General features: G+C 42.2%; 1 protein-coding gene across 25 annotated transcripts in view; it reads right to left on the bottom strand.

Annotated features, from left to right (window-relative positions):
- Window positions 1-24,327, bottom strand: part of LOC146809181 (uncharacterized) — a 1,126,689-nt gene that overhangs the window by 216,421 nt on the left and 885,941 nt on the right. For all 25 annotated transcript variants that reach the window (XR_014966360.1, XR_014966358.1, XR_014966357.1 and 22 more), the window contains one exon: window positions 3,781-3,942. Coding sequence is in view for 18 of the 25 variants with exons in the window: in XM_085615993.1 (XP_085472119.1) it covers window positions 3,781-3,942 (162 nt within the window). In the remaining 7 variants the exon portion in view is untranslated. The remainder of the gene's footprint in view (window positions 1-3,780; window positions 3,943-24,327) is intronic.

A 24,327-nucleotide genomic window follows, 5' to 3' on the forward strand; every position in this document is an offset into this window, starting at 1 on the left:
GCCCAATTCACTTCATTTATAGAACCCTCACTCAATCGTGGGCAGCCATATTTTTTGACTTTGAACCGGTCTTGCGCAACTAAATGACTTTGAATGCCGCTTTGATCATTTGTGAGCTAGTTTTTACAAAAAACTTCAACAATTTATAACTCCAGTTCTACTGATTGGATTTTTGTCATTTTGGTGTCAAGTTATTTATTAAAATGTTCTTGTGTTTTTTTTTAACTTTATTGCTGTTTGTGTGCTGTGTAAACACATTACACATTGCCTCTTATTTAAGTCTGACTGCTTTTTGTGCCTAGCTGCCCACTGTTAAGCATAGGTTAATCTAGTGAGTTTTTATAGTTCAGCCTGCCATGGATTGTAGCTGATGCGTCACCAGGGCTCTCATCCCAGTCAAACAACAACCCAATTTCTCACACAGGTCTTGTCAGCAATATTCTCTCTTGAACCAACTGCCCTATTTTCAGTAGGAATTAGGGTACAGAATTAGTCTATTGTAATTCACTTTACCATTAATATTAATTTTTAAATCATCAATTTCATTTAGAGACGTAGCCAACACACCCTGTACTAAGACCCCAGTGTATACTATGATCAAGCACTTTCCCTGTTCACTCGTAAAATGTTGGCGTGAATGGGGTTTGCTTTCCTTTGCACAATTATTCATATATTGGCTAGTTGAGCTAAATTCCAAATTTTCAGGATGGTCTGTTCTGGTTCTCATCCAGTTTTATTAATTTATTCCTTTAGAGTTTCGGGGCTAGGTCAAAACACAGAACGTTTTCCCAGAAATTAACATGACATAGTCCCATCTTTGAAACATATTAAGGACTTAGGGGGCATATTATCAAGACAGGCGATAAAATTATCGCCGCTTTAGCAGCAGAAAACTGCCACTAAAACGGTGATAATGGGCTTGATAATATGCTCTCTGGAATTCCAATTGAAGCTCATGTTAGATGTCCTTCACATCTAACATGGGCTTCAATTGGAATTCCATAGAGCATATTATCAAGCCCATTATCGCCGTTTTAGCGGCAGTTTTCTGCCGCTAAAGCGGCGATAATTTTATCGCCTGTCTTGATAATATGCCCCTTAATTCTAAAATGCCGTACTCAAAGTAGGACAGTAGTATCATTATTTTGGCACAGAGATCAGGTGGCCACGAGCGGCTCAGAGGAAAAAACGCTAATTTAACTTACAAGCTACATCAAATATATTATTAATTTCTTGTGGGGATATGTACACATATGTCATTAGATTTTGTCATGTACGTTTTATTTTGACAGACGTTCTTGTAGAGCTGGGTGTGGAAACGCAGGTTTATTATTTGATTTTTTGGGTGGGGGGGCATTATGAAGACAATTTAAAGATATGGGACTAAACAAATGAGAATTGGTCCTGTAATGAAGAATTGTGTGTGAAGAAAAATCTATGTTAGTCATTAAAAGAGCAAGTAAAAACGAGGCAAGATGTTACATTGAAAAGAAGTGTTATATACTAAAACACATTTTGGCTGTGGTCACGGTGGGCCCGATTCACAGAACTAACTTAAGACAAAATCCTAAACTTACTACCTTTTTGGTATTCACAGAAGGCACTTACTCATTTTGGTATTCACAGAAGGCACTTACTCATTTCGGTATTCACAGAAGTTAGGAGTCCTAACTTTAGGACTCCTAAATGCCTTCTGTGAATACCGAAAGTCTTAAAATTAGGATTGTTCTCAGTTTAGTAGTAGTATAGTTAGGACTCCTAACTTTAGGACTCCTAAATGCCTTCTGTGAATACCGAAAGTCTTAAAATTAGGATTTTTCTCAATTTAGTAGTCCTAAGACTTAGGACTACTAAATTGAGAAAAATCCTAATTTTAAGACTTTCGGTATTCACAGAAGGCATTTAGGAGTCCTAAAGTTAGGAGTCCTAACTATACTACTACTAAACTGAGAACAATCCTAATTTTAAGACTTTCGGTATTCACAGAAGGCATTTAGGAGTCCTAAAGTTAGGAGTCCTAAACTTAGGACTACTAAATTGAGAAAAATCCTAATTTTAAGACTTTCGGTATTCACAGAAGGCATTTAGGAGTCCTAAAGTTAGGAGTCCTAACTATACTACTACTAAACTGAGAAAAATCCTAATTTTAAGACTTTCGGTATTCACAGAAGGCATTTAGGAGTCCTAAAGTTAGGACTCCTAACTTCTGTGAATACCGAAATGAGTAAGTGCCTTCTGTGAATACCAAAATGGTAGTAAGTTTAGGATTTTGTCTTAAGTTAGTTCTGTGAATCGGGCCCTAGGTCACTAGGGTGTGGCTGGAAAAAAAGCCTATTTGTGCCCAGTAAAACCTTATGTGTGAAGAACATATATTTGGCTTCTCTCATGCCGTGTATACAAATGACAAGCAGTACTGTGGTCTTCATATGTGATAAAATCTAACAACATAGGGTATCAGAAACCAACTATGTGTGTTAAACATGACATTAGATGGACTTATAGATTGTGGATTAAGATAGGTTTTAAAAATGTGTATTATAAGAAGAGCACACAGATATTGGTTGTTGATAGATTTTGTTGTGTATTAAGTAAGATTTAAAAGAAATTCTATACATATTTGTATATAGAGCTTTCTGTTAAGAAGAAAGAGACAGTAATACAATGTTTAATCAAGACACAAGTTGGTTGGATTGCTAGCTATCTTCGTTCTGAGTGCGCATGTCCATTCCTTTTATCACAACAATCCAAGGTTTATTTTTGCCACCACGGATGAGTGCATGAACATCACCAAACACAAGCATGTGCAGTTGCTTCTATGCTGTATTTGTTAGGTCAGAGGGACGTGTGAGTGTAAAGCAGGTGTTGCTTTGTATTAAGAGAAAACACATACCACCTTGACTATCGCTTATGAGAAAATCAAACGCTCCCTAGGTATTTTGTGCTTTAAAAAGACCCAAACTCACACTGACGTTCATTAGGAGGAGGAGAGTGTACCCATGGAACACAGCTGAGTAGAAGTAAAAGGTACAACTGGGATGCTGCCAGGAGACCCGTGTATTGTATTGTCTGCTAGAGGTAGCCCTTAGATGCCCATAAAATATCATCCAAAAGATGTTTTATGCATATATTGGAATGACCTTAGGTAAAAGGCACGTGCCACCATGATCGGGAATCCATGCATAATAGATTATATAAATATGGACTATTGTAGAGTTGTGTGGAAAATCACCCAGAAGTGAGAAGTACTATGAAATTTGGCCCATAGCCAGGCGTACTTTCGAATGTTTCCCAGCAGAAAACTAGTCAACATTCTATAGTCATGTATGCACTGAAGTGAAACACAATGGCAAGTCATTGCTACAGTGCAACTCGGGTAGCCTTGGTAATGTGCAAGTGTGGCTACAAAGTTTGCCACAAAGTCGCCGCCATAGTTCATAGAGTTTCTTTAAACAGCCTCCCGAATTGGTCTATAGCATGCTTATTATGCCGCCTGCTTGTCTTGGATTGAAATCGGCATTACATGTGGCGCACAAATGTTGCACCTTTCCCTGCCGAAGTTGTGCAGTAAACAAACTACAAGATTCCAATTTTTTCAAAATGGAATAAAGAAAATTGTGCATCATTAGTATATTCTCTGATTTTTATATGGGACTCAAAATGAGGAGGTATTATTATAGCACCAGTGGAAACCCTCACCCCATTTTTAAAGGCAGTATTACCTCCCAGTATACATGTACATCAGGGAATGATGCTGAACTGAGCATTGCTTTAGCTACATACCATTAACATTGAATGAAGCACCGTCTTTCTCACAAGTGAACTCAATGAGAGTGCTTGAAATATTGAGTTTGATGGGGGAGTGTGCATCAGAGCATTCAAAACGGATTTGAGGATCCTCTGTATTGTGGCAAAATGCTTCTTCTTGACACGGAACACACACATCTGCAAAGAATAGAAGGAAGAGATGTCATAGTTACTCATCATATCATCCAACAAATTTACTAGAAAGAACTAAGAAAATAAACATAAAAACACAGCTTTAGCTACAAAATATTCCAAATGTAAAAAAAAAGAAATCACCCTGAGTGTTTTGGAAAGGAGGTAAAGGCTCACTGACTTCACTAGAATATGATTTATAAGGTAGGGATTCAGTTATGTGAATGACCAAACACCGTAATATGGCACTGTGTCTAACTCATCGTCTCACTCATGAAAACGAGACATGAAAACGAGATGACAGTCAATCAAATCAGAAGAAAAGAGTGAAGTTTCTTTCATGCATTGTTGTTCAGAAGTTTTTGTTTTCCTACAGTCTTAGATGTCCTTTGACAACCATGATTGGTATTTTGTAACATAGAGGAGTCCAAGGCTCCACCTTAATCTTGTTACTATGGTGCTCATCTGCTCCTTGTCCACCTTCCTATTCCTAATTTGGTTCCTCCAAACCTTTAGGGTTTGTGTAGTTTGTATACCCATTCATCCCAGGGGCAATTGAGATACTGCCCTATTGGAGACAAAAGGTCATATTCTTGACATTAGCTGTTAGAAGTCTAACTTAACATGAGCCAGAAATATAGACTTGTTTGAAAGGGGAATGCTTTAGTGCAACATTGGCATCTTGGACTAAGCAGCAAATCTTAACCCAGAGAATGCCGATCAAGCAACAATTAAGGTCAAAAGCCTAAACCAAGTTATTTAGTAGATTTTGTTGTACTAATACTAGCCACAGCACACACTTGGTAGAAATTTGTAGAAAATATCGAAATGTTAAAAATGCTAAATTGATACAGAGTTAAATGGGGTCCAGGATAGTCTAAAGTGATTCAATGAGAGCTGTAATGATTATGTGGGATGAACCATGCTGTCTCATACATTGAAGTGATGTTAAATCAAAGAGAGCTGACGGGGCACTTCAAGTCACTCTTTCAAAATGTGCATTCTTCATCTTCGAAGTGGTAAACTGCCATTTCCAGGTTGTCGATTTGACTAGTAGGTATTTTGATCCTGGTGCGGAGTGGTTCAATTAAGTTGAAGTTCCTGCAAGGGGGTATTGAAGGAACGGATAAAGCGTGGAAAGTTGCAGGTCAAGGCAGATTAGGATGCTCATAGAGATACATACAGGTTTTAAGCTGCCAGGCATTGGTGCATCGAAACCACTGGTCCAGATCATGGGCATATTGCCCCAGCCACTTGTAGCTGGTTCAACAGGCTCAGGCACAACCTGGCTCTCTGCAGATGGCTTTTGTGATGTAAAGATTTGAAATTAGGGGTGGAACTATTAGAAGCTCTCTTCTGTTTCTCACTTTCATTACTAAACCATCCAGGTCATATGCACGAACTATAAAGAAAAACTACTCCCCTCACTGCCACAGGAATCAGGCTCCCCACACAAAGAATCCACCTGAATATGATTGGCCTGCCATCCAAATAGAAGGTGGTAGAGCTGCAGCATCTGTTTAGTCATGCAAGACCCCCTTGGAAGGCCACAGAAAAGCACCTCGTGTTTGGTTCCCTTGTGCCCAGGGGCTAGGTATCAGAATTATTCGGAAATATGAAGGGGTACATTTACTAAATTAAAGCCTTAGACAGTGCAGCAATCAAAGTTATGCTAGAGAAAGAGGGCAACATAGAGCCATGCTTACTAAATATGCCCTGCTAGTGATCTCTTCCCTGGCACACAAATAAGCTGCCTAGTTCCACACACACATGCAAAGGTGAGTGTGTGTGCTGTCTAGTATAGGTTTTGTCCTGGAAAGGTACCCTCCCAGTTCAAATTCAATGCTTAGACAAACTTTAACACATTTGCCACATTGGGTGTGTGATGTACCGTGCAGCACACATGCAATGTGTGAAATGTTAGGAAAAATAAATATATTTCTTGTAAATAACATCTACCTGAAAAAAGTTTTTATTTATTGCTACAAGGTAAAGTATTTGCAGATATAACTGTGCATCAAAATTGATGATTGTAATGTTGGAGTGCCCAGGTATCACTTATGGGACTTCCCTGTTGCAAAGTAGCACAGTGCAGTGCAAAGTGTTATTTTTGCTACTTTAGGGGCAAATTTCTAGTGAAAAAAAAATAATGCATGACATAGCACTGCCCTGGTAAATCTGCCCTGAAGTCTTAATCATTCCTAACCAGCTATGTCTAGCTCACAGAAAAATACTGTGTCTGATTATACCACACCATATCCAGTGTTGAACTCGGCCCTCTCTGCAGGGTCATCCAGATTTTGCCTTTCTTTGCTGAACCCGTTTTTGTTGGCTTTTAGGACTCTACACATATTTGTTTCTGATTTTTAGTAGGATAGTGCTTGTTCTCACCCTTAATAACATGGTAAGATTAGTCTACACCTAAATGGTACATTTGATTTACTTGTAAGTCACTAGTATATGGTACTACATGTACCCTGGGCCTGTTAATAAGTGCTACTAGTGGGCCTGCAACACTCACTGTGCCATCCACTAAAGTAGCCTTTTAAAACTTGTCTCAGGCCTGCCACCGCAGCTAGTAGTGCATTTTTAAACTGACATTTCGACTTGGCAAAATAAACCTTTTGCCAGGTCTAAACCTCCCTTTATATTACTTATTTGACACCCTTAAGATAGGTTCTAAAGGCTCAGAAGGCAGTACACATGTTATTTAAGTGGTAGGACAGTGTCCTGGGTCACATGGCTCTACTGATGTGTGTTGGGGATTGCTTCCAAACAATGACGCAAAGGAAGCCTAGGTGTTCGGGTAGAGGGTCTTCCTCACAGGATGGCTGGGGGGAGCTGTACCCTAACCGGATTACACTTCAACACACACACAGGAACTTCACAAAAGGCCTCCTGTAGTCTTTCTCACCCTAGCCAATTTAGAACCAGGACCAGGGGAAGAGAAAGTACTGGCCAAACCCAGTTTTGGGGGTGGGTCAGGGAATTCCTCTACACAAAGGCTTGCACCAGACATAAAAGCGGGTCCCTCAGAACCTCTTATCAGAACACTCTTGGACCTGTGGAAGATTGAAATGAAATTAAACTAAATTAAATTAAATGAGAATTTATAAAGCGTGACATGTACCCTGAGGTGTCTACGCGCTACCCTCAGACAGAAAAGACTGAGTAGACTTGGTTGAAGATCAATGTCTAAATAGCCAGGTTTTCAAGCCCTTTCTAAATCTTAGCAGATTAGTTTCCTTCTTTAGTGCTGGTGGCATGGAGTTCCAGAGCCCGGCCGTCATGGCGGTGAAACTCCTGTCACCCCATCTCACTTTTTTAAATCTGGGAAAGATGAGGTTACCACTGACCGCTGATCTAAGAGATCTTGCAGGAATGTAGGGCTTGAGGTGTAGTGATACCTGTTCTGGGCTAAGACCATGCAGAGACTTGGATGCTATGCATAAGGTGAGAAGAAGGCCTGCCCTCCTGCCAGAAGGACTGCCCTGCTACTTGAAATACTGGCCTGCTATTTGAAGAAGGATGATTGGACCTGCTTGCCTTGAACTCAGGCACCCCAAAAGCATCTCCAAGGGTCGGTTGGCTGACCTACTGTTTGAGCTAGAGGACACAACAAACTCCCAGAAGACTTCGTCCAACTACCCAGCGGACCAGTAACAATGGGACCTGGTTGAGCCCTGCTTCTTGCCTCTGCTGGAGTCCAATCCCCAAAAGTTGCCCCACAGATCCTGGCCCTTGGCTGGCATCAGAGGGTACTCTTCCTGAGGAGAACATGATGATACAGAAGTTTTGTGTTTCTCATGACCGCAAAGTAACTAACTGCGATGACTGCCAACGCAAAGCTCCAGCAGGAGTTCATCTTCATGCTAACAGCGACAATCTGCAACTACCACCAATGCAAGACCTGCACTTTGCACTGACAGCTACAACCCATGATGACAGCAAATGTGAAGCTCCAGTAACCACTGGTTCTTCACTCTACAACAGCGACTGTCCAAAATAGCGACCTGCTCCACGCTCCAACAACACAAATAGCAGCTCTTTGCATGGACTTGAGAAAGTAACTCATCAGTGGGAAGAACCTGGTATCTGTATCTGAATCGTACTTCATCCGGGTCGGCCAGAACATCAGACTTCCCCCTCCTACAGTGAGACCAGATAACCCTTTAAGCTATTTGGAGGTATTTTCAGCTTAAACTTTAAAAATGTATATCTCTGCTTCTACTGATTGGATTTTTGTCATTTTAGTTGTCATTTTATTAATCACATGTTATACTATTGCTCTAAATCGGTTTGGGACTTTGTGTTGTGCTTTCACGTTATCACTATTGGTGTGCTGTATAAATACCTTACACATTGCATGTAAGTTGAGCCTGACTACTTTGTGCCAAGCTACTAGAGGGTTATGCACAGGTTTATTTAGTGACTTTTTCAGTGCACCCTGATAAGGATTGTGTTTAGTATTTGAGTGGGGCTTCCACTCTGCTCAAGTAGTAACCCAAACGAAATATAACTTTACCAATGATATTAGGAGACACATACACAGCTTCCAGAAGGTAACTTAAAAACCTTCCATAGATTTTCTGCACTTTACCACTGATTTAAAAAAGGAGCAAACTCTAAAGCAAAAGTCCTGACTACCAAGTTGCTGCAGATACAATAAGGCTGCATTACATTTCCTAAAGCCTAGACATTTCGTTTAAGAAAACAAATAACATGAAACCTAAAAAAAGTACAAAAGAACAGAAAATACAGCAATGATTGCACAGAAGCCGCATTACAGGGCAGGTGGATATACAAGGTTCCCAGTGATGAACATCTACCTGGAAACACAACAATGTCCAGACAGTGCCTGCCCTGAAGCGAAACAGAAGAGATCTTTCCCATCTGTTAAGTTCCAGAGCTAGAAAGGACACTGGCTCTGGCGATGCTATGGTCACAATATAGTCCTTCACTGAGCATTTGTGAAATGCTTGGTCTAGTCGTTTGCTCAGACAGACATCCCTGTACTCGCCTTTAACCGATAGTTTGTCTGAACTAACTATAGAATGTGGTGCAGCGAATAAGACAGGCAAGCCCTTTTCATTAAGAGTTTTGTGTACGTAGTTCAACCGAGGTGTAAGGAGGCCCCTTATCAAGTTTGAGGCAGTCTAAGGTAATCTCCCCATTACAAACAGCCTCAGCCTTGGCCCAAACGCTAACCAACAACATAGCAGGGCCAACCTAATCCTATCCAAATTGTAAAATAAGCTCTGAGTGGAGAATAAAATGGGAGCTAGATGGTGGAAGACTAAAAAGACGTCTGCGGATATGGTTTTCCTCAGTCTGTAGAGTGGAAGAGTTTTTATATCCCCAAATCCCTGCAACATACAGAGCTGCTGGAACACATTGATGGTTACAGATTCTCGAGAAGGGAAAAACTGAGCCACTGAAGCTGAGCAGTAGGAGGTTCAGAATCGCCCCTGCTGCCTCACTAAGTTTCATGCGTGAGGTTCTAATCTGAGGCTGGCAAGAACCCTCTCCCCTGATTTATAAGTGACCCACGAGATAACAAAACACCATTATATGTGATTTCCCAAAATTTGTTGTCAAATCTAGGGTGCCATAAATGAAACAAAGGAGTCTACCAAACTACGCAGGGCACGCAAAGTCCTAGCCAACAGAACAGCATAATCTGCGGCTGCAACCAAATGAGGGCATAACACATTAATATATTAAAAAATCAAAAGGGGTGCAAAAATGCATGCTTGTTGCACTCCTCAAGCCAATGAAAATGTATCTGGGATTGCACCCGCAGGACCATATCGTAATTCAGCAGCTAAATTCTCATGTAAAACATGTAGGACATTTACAATTGTGACTACAATACCCATATCCAACAGCTTGAGACAAAGTTTAGTCATATTAATGTGGCCAAAAGCTGTGGACAAATCCATAAATGGCAAGTACAAAGGACAGTGCTTGGCAGGTGAGTACTTACCCAGGATTAACTGTAAATTCAAACATTGTTCCACAGCACCCTTTCCTGAATGAAAAACATATTGGAAAGGAAATAGCTTTTGGCAAGCCCAGTTTTTGATCCTCCAGAAACCTACCCTACCTATTTAGCACTACATTACGGGGAACAAATGCACATCTTTTAGAAGAGCATGTGATTATTTCTAAATACCAGGCACAGATACAGATACAAATACAGATACAGCACGTATGGGAAAGGGTTATCCCTGACCTGATGAAAACAACTAGCGCCAGCAGCAGGTAATGCTGTGGCTTTCCAACAGAGTTTACGAATTCGTTTCAGGCCAGGTACAGGCCACACCATCATAGATCCGTGGATTTCCCAGTTGAGCTGGGGCTGTCAACTGGCTCTTTTGTTATCACACTGCAGACACTATAGGGGGGATCCAGAAGGACTGACGAGGGAGCATCTCTTTCTCAAATATTCCAAAAGCACAGTCAGGCAGATGAACTGTCAAAGAAAATCCCTCTCTGGTCTCCAAGTTCATTTAAAATGTATTTACTTCCCACATGGTTGGAAAGCAGAGAAGATCTGCTGCTTTTATGAATGAGAACTTAATAGGTTTGCAAATCCATTGGTTTTATGTCAGGAGAAAAGACAAGAAGAGTGTTGAGTCTATAAAGGTTAATAGTTGAGGGAACGATTTTTACAGTACGTTTACAATATTGTAAATGTGTCCTCATGTAACGCAACTGGTGCTATGTAAAGCGCTCCGATACCCGATTCAGGGTCAAGTTCGCGCTATATAAAACTCCGTAAAAAAAAAAAAGGTTGCTGTGCCTGGTTATGTGTGATATCCTCCTTGCAAGTGGAGCAGACACTGTAACTGTCCTAGTTAAAAGCCCAGCTGAAAGACTACAAAGCATGTCTTTAAACATATAAAGTCATCATTTTAAGCACCTGAATCTCCATTTTATATATCGATCAATCATTTCTCTATAGCTAATTATTTCAAATACAATAGTTATTCTAGTGGCTTGCCATTACAAAGTCTCCATGAAGAGCTTGATCGATTCTTTATTAAGAAAATCTCTGATACTTATGAGTATATTCACTCCTTGCCACAATCCATCCATATCTCAATGGTATCATGGGCACAACATGCGTGTTTTCTGCTTATGTTTGCAAAGGCCAAAGTTGCAATCAGCATTTCTATTTCTTTGGTTAAATCTGGATGTTTGGACAACACTTGCCCAGTAGGGATTTTAATAGATAGTTTACATCTGGGTATTCTACTGATGCAGTCTGATATTATACATTGTTTTAACAGTTCTGGCATGGTCCCGGTTCTACTTCAAACAGAAATAGTCATTCTGCATTTAAACAGGCATGAATCCTTCTGTTTTGGTCCACTTCAGGTCAATAACTCTTTTCGCTGCCATTGCCAAAATTATAGAGAAGTATCTTGTGCACTGGCTTTCCAATGCAATGAGCTCCTGGACTGGTACCAAGCAGGTTGTCAACCTCAGCATGGGATCTAGTTAGTCGTCATAGCTGTATTTAATAAACCCTATATGATTCCATACTTTGTAGACCAGACAGTATTACTTCAGCTCAACCAATCTGCAGCTTAAGACATGGTTGACAAGTCATTGTTAGTTGGCTGTTTTGCTGCTCCGTGCATCTTGGTGCTCTATAGATGTTTAGGTTCTCCCAGGCTGAGTGTTCCCAGGTGAAGAAAACCTTACCTTTCTGCTCTTTAGTTCTGCTGATTACCTGTGATGTCCCTCAATAATCTATACCTTTCCACATTCAACATGCAAAGCTCACCTTCCCTTTGGGTTTATGGTGCTTGCCTAAGCTGATGATACTCAGCATATTATTAGATTGAGACAGCAATAATCAAATTTAATCCTGCACATGGTAAAGTTGGATGGCCTCCAAATTTGTACAATTAAAAGGGGTCAAGAAGAATGTTAGAGTCCTGTTACTAGAAAATATTCTATCAATTGGACTCCATACTACTGAACTAAAGCATTGGCTCTTCCAACTGTGCCCCAGCTGCAAAGGTGTATTGATCCCTGGAGCTGATTTTTCTTGTCAAGGGAGAACACAGATCATGCGTGTATACCATGACATATAATTTGTCTCACGGATTGTGGTTTTGTTGGACCAGGAGGGTGCGTCCAAAGTGCTACCCTTGTAGTGGTGAAAGTCTACTGCCTTTACAGGAGTTACCTAGCATGAGCGAGTTACGTGCATTGGGAGCATACCGTGTAATGACTAGTAGAAGTGAACAGGCCTTTTTACCTGTGTCACTGACAAGAGACCTATTGGCCAACTCATTTAAAGTGATGCTGTTGTTAGCTTTTCTCACCTTTGGCCTACATCAAGTTAATATGTAGCGCTGTGCAGCACGTGTGTGGTTGTATGTGAGTGTTGTATGTATGTATGTCTGTAAATAGTACAATACATGGAAGTGTCTCGGTTCAATTTTGGGAGATCCAGGGCTGATGGAGGAGCATGAGGAGGTAGAGGAATCCCCTGGAGAGATTTGTGGATTGCTGCGTTCCTGTGAGGTCGGTGGGATTCATACTAGAGGAAGGAGAGCCAGGCTATTCAGTACAATTCAAAGGGAGCTCTTTGATTCAGAGAGAGGTCACTGCAAAGGTACCTGAGCACATCTTGGGCAGGAGATGGGGCAGAATCACAAATCGGAGGGCTTGGGCCCTGGGGTAACCTTTTGATGTACATATTACTGTGACCGACATCCAGGTGTGAGCCTGTTGTGGGGTTATTACATTTGGAGGAACTCTTGCTGTCACAGACTTTCTGAAGGAAGGGCACAACAGAGGAGTGGGCACTTCAAATGGAAGCAGACCCCAAACACAAACTTTAAAAGGCTCAGACCATAAATCCCATTTGGTGTCCAGAAGTGGACTATGAGAAGCGGAGATTGAAGACCCCAAAATTGTCACCTGTCAAGCTGTCAGTAGGGCTGTATGTAGAGGAGGAGAATCACTGCATGGAAGAGGGAAGAAACACGCAGAAAGAAGCAAAATAAAGGTCAGAAAGTAGCAGAAAAAGGCAAATGAACATCAGAAATGAGTAGAAAGAGGCAAATTAGAGGTCAGAAACCAGCAGAAAGAGGAAAAATAGCAGTCGGAAATGAGCTGATAGAGGCACAATAAAGGTCAGAAGTAAGCAATAAAAAGGCTGAAAACAAGCAGACAAATGAGCAGAAAAGAAGCAGAGGGGGTACAAATCGAAGGTATTAGAGGGTGGCAGACTGCGGGCAAGCTGGACAGGAGAACTGTCACAGGGGGAGCTAACATGAGGACCTGCCGGAAGAGGCCACTATTAAGTGAAAATTAATGCTGTGCCCATCTTGCTGTTGCCCGGGAGTGGCGTGGAGTGAGGTTGGTGATCCCGTATACCAGTCAAGGCCACTGTGAAAAACAAGGAACACAGCCTGGTTACGCCGCCGTCAAGAGGAGAGGACACTGTGTTGGCCTGTGTGTGCCCAAGCCCCTAATGAGAATAGGAACATGAGTGATTGCCTTCACCTATGAGAAGGATCTGAGGAACTTACTGTCTCATGGGAGGAAGTGCTGTGGGTGCCCAGCCACTGCCCTTGAAGAGCAGTGAGTGCTACCCACTGTTCGTTGCTGCTGTAGCCCTCCACGGCATCCAAGAGTGAAATGCTCCTGGGGACTCTAGTAATGCAACCCCTGCAGGAGTGACTAATAGTGACTGGAAGGCAAGGCCTTGGGTGAACTTGTTCTGCTGCATAGTGCTTTGGGTGCTGGAACACTTGACTTTTGGAAGAGGGCCGGAGTTGGATTCCTGGGTTTAAGCTGAATGTCACCTATGGTGAATGGGAAATAACCACTACCGTATGTGAGAGACAAGTTGGAGTCAGGGACCTGCCTTTCAATCACTAGAGCTCCACCTTGGGGGACTGTGTGTATTGTTTGTGTACATGTAATTTTCCTTAATGTTCATATGTGAATACTTATTTTTTCATTAAAAAACAGTACTTCAATGGACAATCATTTATTGCTGCTCTTGAAAGCATTTTGAGTTGTGAGCCTCTATTTACCCTCCTGCAGTAACTCTTTCCCCCGAGAAACCTTGGACAGCTCGATCCATGCTACACTGTTTCAGGTGCTGAAGGGTTCTTGGCCCAGCTGCTCTAGGCCCTTAGTAAGTAGGCCCCAATGACATCAGGAGAAAAAGGCTTTAATACCCACAATCGGGCCCAGTAGCCCCTGCTTGCACTGGTGGCCCGCAGCACTTGGAACCCCTCACCCATACTCAGTAGCGTCTGGCAGGGAACGGGGGGGAGGGGAGGTGGGGCAGGAGGAACAAAATATTTTTTTTTAAAACACTTACCTACTGTCTCTCGTCAGTTTTTGCAGAGGAGTTCGGAAGCACACCAGCTCCCCTGAACCAATCACAATGCTGCAATGCTTTGCTCCCCATAGCAGCTTTGTGATTGGTCTGAGTGCCGTGCATCAGCACTCAGATTGGGACTCAGATTGGTACTGGGGGCCTCTGCATGATCTCCACTGGGCTGAGCAATGCAGCCTGGTGGGGAACATGCAAAGTAAACATGACAGTTTGGCCGGGACAAGAAGGCCGGTCAAGCAGTCATGCGCACTTAGTGTGCACAGTTCACTTCACCTCCCTGAGCTACCAGCCATGTCCTGCCCTAACCCAGCCCACAGCAACAAAAAATAAAATGATAACAACCTTGTTATTATTATTTAATTTTCCCTTTTCCACTGCTCTGAGAGCAGTGGAGCAAAGCTCCTCCGCGTTAGTGGAAGGGTCACCCCTGCCCACACCCACAGACCATGCACGAAACTGTAGCATCATCCTGGACTCCTCAATCACCATGAACCACCAGATCAATGCTGTCTCATCATCCTGCTTCAATACGCTATTTGCCTGCTCCAAGAGATATTCAAGTGGATCCCCAACAAGTACATTAAGACGGTCACCCACACATTCATCAGAAGTAGACAATGCACTCTATGCTGGCATCACCCAGAACCTCCTTAAGAAACTGCGGTACATTCAGAACGTCTCTGCCAGACTCATCCCCAACATCCCCCCCCCGCAGCCACATCACTGGCCACCTGAGAGACCTCCACTGACTCCCAGTCAACAAAAGAATCACTTTCAAGCTCCTCACACATGCCTAGAAAGCCATACATTACACGGGACCTGTGTACCTCAACCACCACCTCGTATTCCATGCACCCCAAAGAGACCTCCGCTTTGCCCAACTGGCCCTGGCCACCATGCCATGCATCCGCAAAACCATGCCAGAGGAAGATCCTTATACTTCCTGACAGCAAAGACCTGAAACATCCTGCCACCCCACCTCAAGTAATCACCATCACAGCCTCATATCAGGAAGGACCTCAAGACCTGGTTCTTCGACTGAACCACAGCACATAGACAGATCAGCAGCCCCCTTTCAGTGCCTTGAGACCCTTAGGGGTGATGAGGCAAGATGGCGTCTGAGTGAGACCGCAGACGCTCACCTCCTCCTCTCTCAGTCCTCTCCGGATATTGTTCTGACCCTAGACGGACCATGTAAGGGAAAAATCTTCGGTGGGCTGATCATTTCAAGCTGCTGATCAGCATGTCAAATTGTGGAGGTCAGCCGTTCAGGAGTCAAGTTAAAGGCTGTTGCGAGCGCTGGAAGTCCTTGGCTCGGCTCCTGCTGGCAACATTATCCGGGCTGGAAAGCTGCCGGGTCGGGTTGCCTGGTTACCGGGACACCTGCGGGATTCGCGGAATCCAACTCCCAGCAATGGCGGCTTGAGGCATTCGGACCAAAACGTGAGTAAGCACCCAACCGAAAGTTGCACCGGGATGACACGAGGAGACCGGTTTGAAGAGGGATGACAAGAAAGGCGACCCCCAAAGTGGTAAGGGAGACAAGATAGGTAAAAAGGTAAAAAGTTAAACTGAACAGGCAAAGAAAAGCAACGCTTTGCAGATGGAGTTGCCAGTGGGGAAGCATGGGGAAAAAAACAAATTGCTATTCCTAGTATGTTCCTGCCCCTCAGAATCAGTGACAAAATGAAGGGGAACGGAATTGAGATTGGGGCCCAAGGGATACTGGTTGAACAAGATACTACCCTCAGTGAAGGGGGAGCTGACTCTTTAATGAATTCCAAGGGCAGTCTAAAGGAAACAGCTGCGGTACAACAGGTTGAAGAAACCTCATGGGGGTCAATGTGCGATAACACCGTATTGGGAACCTTGGAAGGATCTGTCGACAATCAGCGGATCTGGGGAGATAATAATGAAATTGTGCCAGACACGGAAAGTAATTCCTCTATGAAAGAGCCAGAAGGGACCCCAGCAACGAGTAAAGAAAGGATATGCAGGTCACCAGACCAGATAAACGAAAGCAAACAGAGTGTTGGCGTTATGGGAGGAAACTTAAATCACTCAGAGGCGGGTTATCTCTCTCCTGACTCCTTGGAAAAATTCTATCCATTGACAGAGAAATCAGGTAAATCAGACATTAAAGTGTCTAGTAGCAGTGATGAAGATGCCAGCAGGGATTTCTCAATAAGCAACTGTAGCATCCAGGGACATCAGAGATTGTTAAGGAGAGCAAAGCGATCATTTGGGGGAAAGAAGAAGAACTACAAGAGAACCTCTGGGGAGGAAGTGGAGGAATTAGGCTGGGATTACTCAGCCACTCAACTGCTAACCCAGGATGTGCTAACGGAGAAAGGGAAATTAACAGATAAAACTCCACAGGAAATTACCGAGAAAGGTACTGAGCAGACTGCTGAACCTTCCCTCTCTCTAATTCTGCAATCCTTAAGGTCATTCCAAGATGAAGTTAAAACGGAAAACCGTCTGGCACGGCTGATTCTGAAAAAAATTGCAAGGTTCAATGCAAAAAGTAAGGAAAACCTGTACCGAGATTTCAGAGAGATTAAGTATGGTGGAAACCCGAACTGAAGTACTCGAGTATACTGTGGCAAAATTGGAAAATCAGACTGTATCACAAGAAAGCACGATAAAAGACGTGATGTGGAAATTAGAAGAAGCAGAAAATCATCAACGACAGAATAATTTGAGGCTTCTAGGGATTCTCGAGAACAGAGAGGGCGGGGACATTAGGAAATTCACAATTGACATGTTGTCACACTGGGATTGGGAACGAGAAATCCAACGCGTACAGAGATTTTCCTTCACAATGTCCAAACGTTCGTCTAATCCTCAGCCCTATCCACGTGCAATTTTGATTTACTTTGATAATTTTTTGTTACGACAGGCTGTCTATGACTTGGCTAGGCCTAACATGAAAAGAAAGTGGGAGAATTTTTCTTTTTTTACATAACCGGACTTCGCACACGCAACAGTGGAAAGAAGATAGAGACTCAGACAGCTTATAACACCCTTTCAAAATAAAGGAGCTACAGTTTATCTGCAGAACCCAGTCAAACTTAAAGTAACATTCCAAGGCCAGAACTGTAGCCTTACTTCAGAGATACAGGCGCAGAAAGTCCTGGAGGAGATTTCTGTTAAGGGCAAGGAAACATCTGAAAGCAAGTGACAATACATCTTAATCAGGATAGTTGAATGGGGGCATTGTTATTCTGTTTCTACCTATAAGGCCCTCTGTCTCTATGGGATTTATTATGTGATATTCATTCCTTGTTTAGTCTGTTTTATTTTCATAGTCAGGGTTACCTCCGAAGAGTCCGATCATATTAGTACACCGGTGGTGAGGAGAGAGGGGGAGAGTGGGTGAGGGTGGTTCGGACACTATCATATGGGCTCATAATTGAGCCCGATTGCCTTAAGGATGGGGGGGTGGAGGGTGGGAGTGTGGGCTAGGGGTGGGAAGGGAGACTTCAGACAGGTAGTGGGAACTTGGGGTGCAATGCAAATAGGAGCGCTAGGGAAGAAGTCAACAGAACTAGTATGGAACAACAAGAATATAGGTGATGGCTAGGTTGAAAATTCTTACTGTCAATATATGTGGGCTTAATGATATTAAAAAAAGACAAAGAGTGGCGTTTGGAATGCAATCATCTGGAGCCAGTATCAGTTGAATGCAGGAGACACATGTGGAGGGGTCGCAGCTGCATTTATTCAACTCATTAGGGCATAGGCTGATTACAGCAGCAACACAGAAAGTACGAATGAGGGGAGTGGCTATTCTAGCCAAAGGGAGTGGGATACTGTTCCCAGGATCTGCAGCTGATAAATTTGGCCATTGGGCAATCACAGAATGCCAGTATAATAATGATAAGAAGATGACATTATATACTCTATATGGAAGTGTATGTGACGATCCGATGGTATTGGATTACATTTATAATGAAATGGTGCATTGGCCCCTCTCGTTGATTGTTTGTGGGGATTATAATATTAATTTACCCTCCGATTGGTCATTAGATGCTGCATATAAATATAAGGTGAGGAAATCAAAAGTATTCCACGCCCCTAAAAATATGTGTCAGACCCATGGTCTGATAGACTGTTGGCAAGTAATACATCCAGGTAATCCTGGATACACTTTTTTTCCCACCCACATTCTATGCATGCTAGGCTGGATTATATGTTTACATCTGACAAGTTGAGCTCAAATTGCCTCATCGAAAAACTTCCACGGATACTATTGGATCATAACCCTTTAATGTTAGATTTAGATATGGGTATAATAAATCCTAGTACATCAATCTGGACCTATGAGAGGGCCTTACTGCTGAATTAGGATTATTGCAGACATTTGAGCGAGTGGATTCCCGGATTCTTGGAGGACAACATTGGGAGTACCACAATCGACGTGGTGTGGAGCGCTTTAAAGGCAGGGATTAGAGGGGAAACACTTCAATTCTCATTAAAATCTAACAGAGAGGCTAATCAAAAAATGGATATATACTATATAGTAAACTGGGAGTAGCCGAAGAAGGTTTAATAAAGGTAGTGCAAGAGGGACGGGAAGCCGAAAGTGAATTAAGTTTAGTGGCGGTCGCTAAAAACTGTATCTTAGATATTTTTACGTAAAAAGCTATACTTAAGGCAACAACACATAGAGAAATGGTGTACGAATTAAGTGAGCAGATCGGACATCAGCTTGCAGGCCGTACCAGACAACAAAATACCGCCAATCTGATACGTGAAATTAATGACCCAGATTATGGCCCTAAAACCGAATCTCAAGCAATAAAGTCTGCATTTCAGAGGTATTATCAGAGCCTGTATGAGGAGTCTGGTGTAGAGCAGGAGAAAATTGAGGAATATCTAGATCAAATTCCCCTGATAAAATTAGTGGAAGAGGATCAGCTCAGTCTGGATCAAAACCCACACTGGGAGGAAATATTGATTTCTATAAACAGCTTAGCCAAGGGGAAGGCTGCTGGTATAGATGGTATACCCGTAGAGTTTTATGTAAAATTTTCCCAGCAGATGCAGGAGATGATTAGTGACCTTTTTGTACACATCTTTCATGTAGGCCGACCCCCAAGATCATGGTCTTCGGTCAAAATTGTGATTTTCTTAAAAAAAACAAGACCCCTACTGAACTTGGATCTCATCGTCTCATTACTTTGATCAACAGCCATTCAAAAATGTATTCAAAGTTATTAGCCAGTCGCATAGCATCAGTCATACATAAAATAGTATCTAATCGACAGCAAGGGTTTATCCCAGCAAGATCCACCACCGATCATGTCCAAAGAGTGATCTCGCTGTTCGATTTTACTGATGTTTCAGGAGACCCTATGGCACATATTTTATTGGATGCTGAAAAGCGTTTGATAGGGTCTCCTGGAAATATCTATGGACAGCTATGTTAAGGAGTGGTATTAGGGAAAACTTTATTAAGGCAGTCCGGAGGCTTTATACTGAACCATCGGCTGTAGTAATGGTTAATGGGTCATTATCAGAAAAGAACTCGACGGACTAGGCAGGGATGCCCATGTTTGCCTCTATTATTTGCTATATTTATTGACCCCTTCATCCATAGATTAGAGAATAACGCATTAATTCCACCTATACGGACAGGTAATTGGGCCACAAAACACTGGCATATGCGGATGGCATTGCTATAGTCACATCGGATCCCAGTATAGCTATAAAAGAGATTGAAGAAGAGGCTAACATTTTTGGTGTTGTATCCGGGTATAAATTGAATCAAGATAAAACCCAGATAAAACGTAATCAACAAAGTAGAATGAGTCATAATCATGTGGTCGATAGAGCCACTTATTTGGGGGTTAGTATTACATCAAAGCTGGATAACCTAGTCAACGATAACACCATTTGTGCAACGTACTAAAACAGATCTCATAAGGCTTAATAATTTGCATCTGTCTATTGGGGACCGAGGTAATATAATAAAAATGCTCTTTTTACCTAAATTTTTATACTTATGTAGGACAATTTGTCTGGAGTTTTTACACCTCAGTGGTTCAAAGTAATAGAGAGTTTATTCTCTTGGTTTATATGGGGCTATGCAAGACCACGGAGAGCACTAAGGTTTATTATGTTGCCAAAAGACAGAGGTGGTCTGGCTCTTCCCAATCTCAAACTTTACTATTGGGCAACTACATTTAGATATTGCCGTGAGCTCCTGCTATTAAATATGGAGGATAGTTCGAATGATAGAATTCCAACACCTCAGGAACTAATTCTGGGCAAATGTGCTGAAGGGCTCTTCTGGACAACTCCTCGATAATTACTTGAAGAAAGTCCGTTTTAAAACTATTTTAGGCATATATAAGGTTTGGGCTAAAGTTCGCAAAACATTGGGAATTGGTAGACTATCTTACTATACACTGCTAATGAATAACCCTAATCTCCCAGAAATCTTTGACGATGCAGGTATGAATAGATGGGCACTAGCGGGCATTGACCAACTTGGTTCCTTTTAATCTCCATATGGGCTAAAATCTTTTGAAGAATTAAAAAACGAGTATTTATTAGACCATAAGGAATTTTTCAAATTTCTTCAGGTTAGGGATTTTCTCTTTAAAAAAGAGGGAGGAGGATCTAAATTTCAAATAATCAAAATTCTGGAAAACTTGATTTATAACAGAATACCTGCTATTGGAGAAATATATAAAGACATGAATGCCTATTCGCTGGATGACAAGGAAAAATGTTCCACTCAGTGGCAGACTAAGCTGGGAATTTCAGCAGATATTTTTTATAGTTCATCTGAGCTATCTCAGTCCCTCTTAATATCTACTAGCCTGCAAGCACAGTATTATAAGACATGTTTTTTATTATATTACACACCCAGTAAGATAGCTAAGTGGGGGTCTGGTAAGGGAACCGTCTGTCCTCGGTGCTCATTGCATGCGGACGATCTAGTGCATATTTTTGCTTCTTGTCATGCACTACATGAATTAATTAGTGGCATCGCAAGTTTTCTGTCAGAAATTCTTAAAACTAGAATAGAAATTTCAGCTGAAGATATAATCTTGGGGTTAACTGGGGGTAGTTGACCAAGTAATGCTCAAGGATTAATTGTTGTAGCAATGGCAGTCCTAAGGATCTGCGTAGCATCAGCTTGGCTGGATGCGAACCCACCAGGATTTCAACAATGGCGCGCCAGATTTCTGGCAGTATGTAGTCTAGAATCAGCTATATATAGAAGGAAAGGACGTGCTAAATGTAAAAAGGGCTTGAAAATATAGGATCCACTGGTCAAGTGGATGCGGGAACATAACGGGACTGGCTAGATTTCCATACAGTTCTGAACTTGTTACAGTCCACACTATTATGTAATTATTTTAGGAGTAAATATCTATGAAGATAATTTATGTTATGTGTGTTCGTTCTGGATGTACCTGAAATGTACCTGAAATGGTTTTTGTCAAGATTCCCGGCGCAATGTGAAAATCTTGTTTTTTCTTTTTCTTATAACTTGTATGTACTGTCTGAGGAGGGTGGGGGGGGTGGTGAGCGGGGGAGTTTGGTTTAACTGGAAAATACTTAATAAAAATTATTTTAAAAGTTTTTTTTTAAAAAGAGACGCTTAGGGGTGAGTAGTTGCACTTTACAAGACACCGGATTGATTGATTGATTGATTGAAAAGGGGTCTGGCAATGCTCAACATCCTTCCATTCATTCCCTATATGTTTGAAGCCATGTTCAGCGATCCTTGTGTTTTATGGCGCCATTCCTGTGGCAATGCCCCCTATTCAGTGCTCCAAAGTCAGTGTAAAAGAAATTACAGGAGATGCGAATTCAGGCAATTAGACTGACCTGCAAACCTTTCTAAGTCAGATCGCTCTCAAAGAACTGGCATTTGGTGCCACAGGAACATACCTATTTTAAAGCCTGTGTGTCGTTCATTGAGACTTCTTCTGTACAGAGCCCTTCTTTTTCTGTAACTCAGTCATTCTGTAGGCACCTTTCAGATCTTTTTGGCCATGGGTTTCCCTTTCCCTGTATGTCGATGTTCATATATGCTGCATATTGGGTTACGGGGGTGAGAGGGGGTGGAACCCTATTCACATAGCTGGCAAGTCTTCAGATGACTTATGTGGGACATTTCTATAGTTTCAGAATGTTAATGAGTGACATTCTACTGCTAAATGTGTGACACTTCCTTGTGAGTAAACCAAAGCAACAACAAGTGTCAGAGTGTATGTGAGTGTGATATTACTGCATCCAAACACATAACACAATAATCAACATACCCTAAAACAACAAAACCTGTTTGTGGACCAGGGCCGGACTGGTCGTAACAGGCATCTGTCTTTTTCCCAGGAGGCTGGTAGGGTGGGGGTGCATTTTTTTGTTACTGGGAGATGGTTTTGCAGCAGCGCTGAAATAGCGTCCCCCAATATCACAAGCAGCAGTGCTACACTCTTGCACCACCCAACCTTTGGGATTCCAGTCTGGCCCTGTTGTGTACCAATGCTTGTTAGCAGTAGCAGATTAAACAGTAATACAAAATAATTTGTTGTGAGTGGGAATTAAAATAATTCTGTAAATTCTAGATTGTGAACTAAACATTATTAAGGTCTGTAGGCGTGCTTCATTTACTCACATTCTCTCCTTCCCGACACTTTCTCTGCAATTTGTCACTTGTACCCACTATGTTCTTTCTCTCCCCACATTGTATTGAAATTTTCCATTCATTGTCTCCTCATCACTATCTTTATGCTATATCCTTCTGCATGCACCTGCATGCACCTACTTGTGCACAGGCACAGAATCTGTAATCAGTGAATTCAATTCACCCATCAACCTTTGATCCTGCATGGGGTGTGGTGGGTACGCAACCAAACTGTGTGGAAGAAAGTATTTCAATGCACAGAGAAAGTTATTAGTTGCAACATCTAGTTTACATATTTAATTATTTTCTTCCATGAAATGCCTGGATAACCCCAGGACCAAAACGCAAAGGAGAACACTGTGCCAGATCAGGTTGACAAGTGAGGAGGGGGCCAGGGGCAGCCCCTTTCTCCTGTTAAAGTGTTACAGTAAACGGGTGCCACATTTAATGTATGCAAGCTGGCTCAGGCAGAGGAGGTACCCACAGCAACAACTCACCTTCTGCTTGACCTGGGCCCGACTCTGACAGTACTGGGCAGCACACACAGAAGTGCATTGGGTGACCAGGTCCTAGAGCTACAGATCCTTGCACAGGGGAACATTTATTATGCCTGATAACCCCATTTTAATGCAAAGTTGTGGATACTAGCATTCAAATATGTTATATAAACCCGTGATGCGTGGCACTTGGCAGGGTTGTACTCAAGCAGCAACCACAATCTCTGTCAAGGTGAAACACAAGCAACACTCAAATTAACCTTTTCTTAGCCCTCTAATAGTTTGGCACAAAAGCAGTCAGGCTTAACAAAGAGACAATGTATAAAGTATTTAAACAGCACTTCAGACCGTTAGAAAGAAGTACAGGACAGTGTTTACAAGGAACTCATTTAGATTAAACAATATACAATCTGCAACTAAAGTTGTTGCTCTGATTTAATCATAGTAAGTTATTTGGATTCATTAATGACCTTATAATAAGTCACAGTATTAATCATATGCATTTGTATACCGCTCACAAACTTACTTTTCGAGATCGCGAACGCACCGTTCGTGATCGTGAGTGGGGGAAAAAATCCCCTGCACATCACGAAGCAGAGGTTTCTGCACTCCACGAGCTCCGCGTAGTGAGGTGTGCAGAAAACTCCGCAAACTCTGCAAAAGGAGCGAAGTTCACTACCCAGGCGTACTCTGAAATCGCCTTGTAGAAGAAATGATATGACTTTATTTAGAAGAGAGAGAATTGAGTATGTCCAGTCACTGCTGCGGTCCACACACCTAAGAACTCCCTGCACAATTTTGGGCAAGTAATCCTGCTCTGTTAGGGCAAACCACTCTCTGGACAGAGGGTCTGATTCATAAACACG

The sequence above is a fragment of the Triturus cristatus genome, chromosome 7 (assembly GCF_964204655.1).
Source record: "Triturus cristatus chromosome 7, aTriCri1.1, whole genome shotgun sequence".
NCBI lineage: Eukaryota > Metazoa > Chordata > Amphibia > Caudata > Salamandridae > Triturus > Triturus cristatus.